Source organism: Hevea brasiliensis, chromosome 8 (genome assembly GCF_030052815.1).
Source record: "Hevea brasiliensis isolate MT/VB/25A 57/8 chromosome 8, ASM3005281v1, whole genome shotgun sequence".
NCBI classification, from domain to species: domain Eukaryota; kingdom Viridiplantae; phylum Streptophyta; class Magnoliopsida; order Malpighiales; family Euphorbiaceae; genus Hevea; species Hevea brasiliensis.
Window position 1 is genome coordinate 3,072,671 of NC_079500.1, and position 8,311 is coordinate 3,080,981.

At 35.5% G+C, this 8,311-nt stretch overlaps 1 protein-coding gene across 1 annotated transcript; it reads left to right on the top strand.

Moving 5' to 3' along the window:
* Positions 1–256: 256 nt before the first annotated feature.
* LOC131182454 (NAC transcription factor 32-like) lies at positions 257–1,775 on the top strand. Its single transcript, XM_058152006.1, has 3 exons — positions 257–544; positions 722–1,005; positions 1,093–1,775. The coding sequence occupies exons 1-3, from the start codon at positions 286–288 to the stop codon at positions 1,621–1,623; spliced, it is 1,074 nt and encodes a 357-aa protein (XP_058007989.1). The 5' UTR covers positions 257–285; the 3' UTR covers positions 1,624–1,775.
* The last annotated feature ends 6,536 nt before the right edge of the window (positions 1,776–8,311 follow it).

Below are 8,311 nucleotides of genomic sequence, written 5' to 3' on the forward strand. Positions count from 1 at the left end.
GAAAGATAGTATATAGATAATGTTTAAATAATCTTGGAAGTTTGATTGGTTTATCAGATATTAATAAAACTTGTGTCTGCCCCACACTTATCTAGTTTCAAACTGGGTTTCTAATAAGAATAGATAAATACTAAGTCTTGAAAATCTATCTTTTAGGGTTATTTTAATTTTTATTAGAAGTCTATTCATATAAAAGAGAGAAAGTTGAGGGAGAGAGAATTTCAATACTTTTACGTTAGCTTGCATCAGTCTTCTCGGGAAAAAATTCCTCGCAAGAGTCCAATTATGGAGGTGACACAGCCGCAGTCCAATGCTTCTGTTACCGCTACTCGTCAACCTCGAACAAACCCCATCAATGACAACAACAGAAAGAACTTCATTGATATTGATTATTTTAATTCTTTTCCACCCGGGTATAGGTTTCGCCCTTTGGACGGAGAGCTTGTCGTTCATTACTTGAGAAACAAGATAGCCAATCAACCCTTGCCTCCAAACAAGATCATGGAGGTTAAACTTTATGAGTACAATCCCGAGAAGCTTGCAGGTTCTTTGATCTTTAACAAAACCTATTTCCATGCTTATACATATATTTACGCGATGATTTTGTTTTTGCAATGTTAAAATTTTTTTTCTTCTTTTCTACTATGATTTTGTTTTGCAATGTTATGATTAAATCTATGTTTTGTCGATGGATTTACCTTTTCCTTGTTTTGATGAACAGTGGAGTATTGGCAATGTGGGGAGAAAGAATGGTACTTTTTTACACCAAGGGACAAGAAATATCCAAATGGAAGTAGACCAAAACGAGATGCCGGTGGTGGATACTGGAAGGCAACTGGAGCGGATAAAGCTGTTAAATATAAGGGTGCTGTGGTTGGATATAGGAAGGCACTTGTTTTCTACATGGGAAAGCCTCCAAATGGTACAAAGACTAACTGGATTATGCATGAATATAGGGTCAGTGATGCCCCTCCAAGAATCAAAACAAGTGCCGATGATATGAGGGTAATTAAATAAATATTTAAATTTCTTGTTTGTTGTTCATTGATTTTTCTTTTGTTTGATTAATTCTCTTTTCTTTTTCTGTAGCAGTTGGATAATTGGGTTTTATGCAGGATATATAAGAGGGATGCGAAAGACAATTTGAGAAGTCGACTTTCAAATGAGGAACAATCTGCAGAGTTAGATGATCAAACTGCTGATGTTGTTAGGGATGTTGACAAAAATAGCGATCCTCCAGCCTACACAAACGCCCTTAATGACAACAAGCAAATTGTTTCAATCCCAATCCAAGAGAATCCAAGTGCATTTTATGAAAACCCTCCTTATGTTCCAATCAACAATTATGATCATCACCAAGCAATGTTAGAAGCTGCCAATTATCAACGAGCAATGTTTGCAGCTGCCAACTATGGATCTTATCGAACTTATGCTACTGGTATGACACCACCAATGCCTGAACCTGTTCAGATATATCCCCCAGAGGACATCCAGACACATCCCACAGAGGACATCCAGATACAACCCACGGAGGACATCGTATCTAAATATCTGAATGAGAATTCTTGTGAGTTCGAGCTATCACCGGATGATTGGGATATTATTTCCAATTGTCTACTATAGTTAGTAATTAGTTATATACAGTGATTGACCATCATCTGATTTGAAATTATTTAGTCATTTGGTGATCACCTTATGTATAGGATGATGATAACTGGTTAGTTAGCAGGGAACATCCAGTTTTGTCATTTGAATTTGTTAGAATTAATGGAAAAACAATTACCAATGTCCATTTACTTCAATAAATGGAGGATAGCGATTGCAGAAGCTGCTCCAAAAAGGGTGCATGCAATTATACCTTCAAATGCAAGAGTGCTTGCCAAACGCAGATTTCGCCTCATATAAGGAACATCTGTGTCCAAACCAATCAAGAAAATAAAAATGACTCGAAAATTGAATGTCAGAAGTTGATAGTATTCTATAGAAGAAGACTGGATAAAGAATTCCTGAAGTTTTTTGATTTTGCACAACAATGAAGGACCTAGCACTAGTCCAGCCTGAAAAACAAAACAGCAAAAAAATAACAACATATGAAGTACTGCAAAAACCTTAAAAATCTGCTCTTGTATCAAAGAAAGACTGGAAATGCATACAATAATATTTGCAACAGGTCCTGGTTGTCCTGAAGGTGTCAAGATAAGATGAAAAATGCGGGAGATTACAAGCATACGAGCTGCCTGCATTCCTGTTGTTATTATTGGGTTAAAGTTAAAGAGATCTTTCTGGCAAATTGCACGTTTGGCAAATTGTGCAACATCCATTTCCCAAGAATAGCCTTCTGCTTAATTTACAATTGCAAGTTGATACCCGAACAAGAATGCAAATTAAGCTAGAGAAAGGGACTTAGAAGCATCAAGAAAGTAAAGAGAGAGAAGAGAGAGAGAGATTATAGCAAGATTAACATCCCTTCCTTTTTCCTCCTATCTCATCACCCATTTTCTGTGCTTAGGACTTGTGTGTGGCTTGGGAGCATTATCTTCACATCTGAGATTTCTTGGAGAACCTTTGTTTGCGGCAACATGGTTAGAGTGCTTTGTTTTTTCACTTCTATACTCTTTCCTTTTGTATATGTGTCCAGGGAGTTGAAAGAGTGAGCAACTAACTCCGAGGTCTACAGCCCAAGTTATGGCCCAAAAACTAGGATTGGTTCAGTCAGACGGTCCAGCCCATTGTGACGACTTCATTGCCATTTTTGACAATTAAAATGGTATCATCTCTTATCCAGCCCTTCATAGAAGTTGTAGAGGTGGCTCTTATGGTTCAATTGGGCTTGGCCTTGCTTCATTTGGACATTTAAAACTCTAGATACAAAATAAATACTGAAACTGGTCGTGAACCATCGAGTCTGGGCTTTTGCAATAGATCCATAGCTCATTTTGTCAATCTTGGAGACTGATTTGGGCTTTGGTCCCTTTTTTTCATTTGAAGTGCTCTATCTTAGCTTTTCAATGGATTAAACAGCACTCAATTTGGAGACTCACAACTTTAGAAACACATGAAAAATACAGCAAATGTCAAATGCTGAAAATTTCTCCATTTAACACAATTTTTTCACAACTATCTAAAAATATGCCTAAATGATAAATATATTTTAACCAGCTGAATTAAACATAAAAACATACTAGAAACACTAAATGTGATGAGAGTAAAATTAATAAATTATACGCTTATCAAATTCTCCCACACTTATTCCATGCTTGTCCTCAAGCATGACTTAAATTCTCAATCAACTCCACTTCGAAGTTCCTTAACTTCACCCTATCACAACATTCTCTAACAAAATATTAAAAATTTGAAAGAAGAGGCAAGTAAGGTAATAACGATCACAATAAATTCCATCAACACCATACCAATATATCAACAATTTTCCATCACAAAACAAAAGGCTTGAAATCAATTAAGCTCACACAATTAAAGTTCCATAAAATTTTAAGTCAATACACACCAAAACACAAGGCTAATTTATCAAGGCACAACCATTATAGCTCTTTGCAAATCTTAGGGATGCCCTTTCTTTTTTTTTAATTTCAACCGTCACCTTTAGAAAAGTACATTGTTCATATCTAAGCTAGCTTTTGGCCTGAGAATCGACATGGGGTTCATGAAGACCCCTGGTTAATTTGCTTAACTAAAATAGCGGAGCAATTTTCAAGTTCAACCTTTTATTTCCCCCAATTTATGCATCTACATACTATAAAGTGCCCTGATAGATTAAACAAAGTTCTGAAATATGCATGACACTAGTTTAAAGCACACATAACTAATCATTTCACCATTAAATGGTTTATGCAGGAAAAAATTGCTCTATGGTATAGAGAAGAGGGAAAATCCATTATTAAAGTTATTATTACCTTGCCTAAAATTTCAAAAATTCAATCTAAAATAGAAAAGTCATTTCAAGGACAAAGCACTTCTCTCCGAGAGTTAATATAGAATCATGAATCAAGCTTATGAGAACAAATTTTATTTTATTTTATTTTTATTTTTATTTTTATTTTTATTTATTTATTAACAATTAAAAAGATTGCAGCAACAAATTTCTCCTCCCCCACACTTAAAACTTACATTATCCCCAATGTAAAGCCCAAATGCAAAAGCAAAGAAAAAAAATGCTAGAAAATAAAATAAAATAAGGTAAAGAAAATAAATCTGATTGTGGCTAACAAGCCACCCATGGGTTGCCTCCCAAGTAGCGCTTTTGTTTAACGTCGTTAGCTCGACATGGAAAAGCTCCTTAATCAATTGAATGCTCCTGAAACCCCTCATAAAATGGCTTGAGTTCATGACCGTTGACCTTGAACACTTTGTTAGTTACTAAACTTTGAATTTCACCTGCACCATAAGGAAACACATTAGTAACAATAAAGGGTTCAATCCAACGAGAACGCAACTTATCAATCATCAGCTTCAATATGGAATTATACAATAAAACTTTTTGCCCAATCACAAACTGCTTCCTTAGTTTATCATGGAATGCCTTTGTCTTTTCTTTATAGATTCTAGAATTCTCATAAGCCTTAAGGCGAATTTCCTCTAATTCATGCAAATGTGATTTTCTTTCTAACTCATCCTCCATGCTTAACTCAAACACATCCTGCACAAATGTATCAACAACATTAATACAAAAAACAAAATGATTATCAGCAGGATATTTCATAGCATCAAATATATTAAATTTGACTGTCTCTCCATCAAATTCCATAGTTAAGGTACCCTCATCGACATCAATTTTTGTCTTGGCAGTTTTTAGGAAAGGTCTTCCAAACAAAATCAAAGCTGAATTTGATGAGAGAGCACTATCATCCATAACCAGAATGTAAAAATCTGCAGGAAAAATCAATCCTCCAACCTACACCAACACATCTTTAACTACTCCCAATGGGTAAGCATTAGAACGATCAGCTAACTGAATAATGACACTGGTTTCTTTTAAAGGACCCAAATTTAAAGTTTGAAAAACTGAATTTGACATAACATTAATAGATGCTCCTAAATCTGCCATTGCACTTTCAAATTTAGAATCACCTATTCTACAAGGAATAGAAAATGAACCTGGATCCTTACACTTAGGGGGTAATTTTCGCTGAATTAATGCTGACACATTTTCCCTGACACTGATCTTCTCATTATTCCTCAACTTGCGCTTTGTAGTGCATAATTCCTTAAGGAATTTAACATACTTGGGAACTTGTTTGATCGCATCAAGTAAAGGTATATTCACCTCCACCTTTCTGAAAGTCTCCAAAATTTCTTTCTCTTGTTCTTCTTTCTTATTTTTAGCCAACCTGCATGGGAATGGAGGAAGAACAGAATTATTAACCTTATTCAATTTAGGTTCAGTATTTACCTCTATTTCAGACTCTTTTTCTCCTTGCTTCTTCTTTTTCGTTGACTCATGTGGAGTCTGATTATCAACTTCTTTCCCACTCCGCAACAGTATCGCACTCGTATTTTCTCTGGGGTTCATGACTGTTTGTGATGGAAGCTTTCCAGAACCTTGAGCTTCAAGCTTGCTCACAGATGAAGCTAACTGACCAATCTGCCTCTCTATGTTTTGAATGCTATTTTTGGTCTCCTGTTGAAACTGTTGGGTATTGTTAGCCAAAGCCTTAACAATTTCATCAAGTGTCATACCTTGATTTGAGGGAGGCAGAGGTGGTTGATTCACTTGTGGTCTCTGCTGATGGTATCGATTTTGCACCGGTTGATTCCCATAACTCAGATTGGGATGATTTCGCTATCCTGGATTATAAGTATTAGAAAAGGGATCATACCTGTGTTGTGGCTGTCCATAATTTCCTACTGCATTAACATGTTGCATTGATTCATCCTCTTGTAATGTAGGACACATGTCGGTAGCATGACCCGAACCCGAACAAATCCCACATACCTTAACAGTTTGTATTTTCCCTACAGCCAATTGCCTCACCAAAGAAGTTAAATCAGAAATCTGTTTCTCAAGGTTAGATGTACTTACCTCATTAACCTTCATAGGTGTGTGATCCATTCTCATTCCAAACTGTTGAGAATTTACTGCCATGTTAGCAATCAGCCTCCCTACTTCATCTGGTGTCTTGTCAACCAAAGCTCCTCAATTGGCAGCATTTATCATACTGCGGTCCATTGGTAGAAGTCCCTCATAGAAATATTGAATCAATAGCTGCTCACTTATTTGATAATGGGGATAGCTTGCACACAGCTTCTTAAATCTCTCCTAATACTCATACAAGCTCTCTTCATTATACTGTCGGATGCCACAAATTTCTTTTCTAATGTTGGCAGCACGGGAAGCAGGAAAATACTTCTCCAAAAATATCTGCTTCATCCCATTCCATGAATTGACAGATCCAGAAGGAAGGTAATACAACCAATCCTTAGTTGTGCACTCCAGTGAGAAAGGGAAAGCCCGAAACTTGATCTGATCCTCTGAAACTCCTTGAGGTTTCACGCTGGAACACACAACATGAAATTCCTTTAGATGGTTATGCGGATCCTCACCTGCAAGACCATGAAACTTAGGCAACAAATGGATTAGTCCAGATTTCAATTCAAAAGCAACATTTAAAATAGGGTATTGAATACACAAAGGCTGTTGGTTTAGATCAGAAGCAGCCAACTTTTTCAAAGTCCTAGCAGCCATGGTTTCTTTTTCAGAATTTGACTCTGAATTCGAATCCGAACTTAACTCCTTTGGAGATTATACTCCTTCAAATGTACTTGGAATCTGCCTAGCTTGCTTAGCCAATTTTTTCAACCATTTAGCTGTTTTTTCTACTTCTGGATCAAAGATCAACTCACCAGATTGAGAAATTCTTGTCATAAACAAAAAAAATCAAAGTAAAAACAAAAAAATGCCTCAAAACCCTAGAAAACAATGGAATTTGGCCTCAAGAGGGTGGGGCCAAAGAATCCTACGGATTAATCAGAGCATCGTTTCCTTCAAAATAGGTATGGGCCTCCCTCCAAATTCAACCAAAATCCTTAATGAACAGTAACAATGAACAGTAACACCGTAATTATTTTTTATTTTTTATTTCTTTAAAAACCTGAAAACAGCAACACTTCACAAACAGAGTTGATAACAAAATATCCTAACACCAAAAACACGAATTCCAATAAATTTCAGTCCCTGGCAACGGTGCCAAAATTCTTGATGGGTGTCGAATACACCAGAAATAAAATTAACTAAAATTACCAGTAATAAAATATTTTCTGCGGTAAGTGGTAAATCCAGGTCGAACCCTAGAGACTGAATTATTAAATTTTGTGCACTTGTGTGTAATGGAAAATGAAAGAAACAAAGATTGGAGGGAGGGGGAGTTTGTAACACAAAATCAGAAAAAATCAGAAATTCAAGAACTAAATATAAAAATCTCAATTTAAACAAACTTTAGTCCAAGGTAATTCACATTCCAATGCATTGATTTGATCATAGACAAAAGAAATATAATTATCTCTTATTGAATACTTAACGTAGATTTACCAAACAGCGAGGTAAACCCCTGACTTCCCTATACTCATCAATTCGAGCCCAGCACTCTCATTGACTCTAATTATTAACTGAGTTGGTATTAAGCAATCCTCATCAAATTAATAACTGCTTTAAGAAAAGGAAGTAGTTAACCTGAACAACAATTTATGAAGCATAAATTATTTAATCCACCCTATTGTTTCCTTAGGTTATTATCGAAAACTGGGATCATAATCAATAAAACCTAATTGCTACTCATGTTCAATCTTACACAACAATTACGGATTATATTATTTAACTAGCAATTGATCAAATCAAACAATTAACTAAAAGGCATTTTTAGCAAATCATTCAAGAGATAAAAAATAATTAAATCAGAAAACAATAGATATTCAAAAAGACATAAATTAAATTAAGAACCTGGTCTCACAAATAACACATAAGAACTTGAATCCTTTGAACTGAATTAAAAACTTAGCCACTCATATTCATGGCTTACAGAAAATTAAAGAAGAAAAAAAGAAGAAATCTAGAATGTAAATGGAGAACGAAAGTCTGAATTGAGATACTCTTAGCTGTTGTCCAAAGATGTACTTATACTAAAAAAAACCTAATCCCAAAGATAGGAACCAAACCAAACTTCCTAAAGGTTTTGAAATTCAAGATGCAAATTTTCAGCCTGCATTCATGTTTTTGGAATCAAGGCAGATTTTCAATGACTTTCTTTTCAAATCTACCTCTGCCCTCTTCAGGAAAGTTGTAGCCCTATTTCTTAGCTTT

Bases quoted from the DNA above. Each gene is read 5' to 3' on its own strand.
- LOC131182454 (XM_058152006.1), top strand. From the start codon at position 286: ATGGAGGTGACACAGCCGCAGTCCAATGCTTCTGTTACCGCTACTCGT. The intron at 545-721 runs GTTCTTTGATCT...TTTGATGAACAG, and splicing joins CAATCCCGAGAAGCTTGCAG to TGGAGTATTGGCAATGTGGG. The intron at 1,006-1,092 runs GTAATTAAATAA...TTTCTGTAGCAG, and splicing joins CAAGTGCCGATGATATGAGG to TTGGATAATTGGGTTTTATG.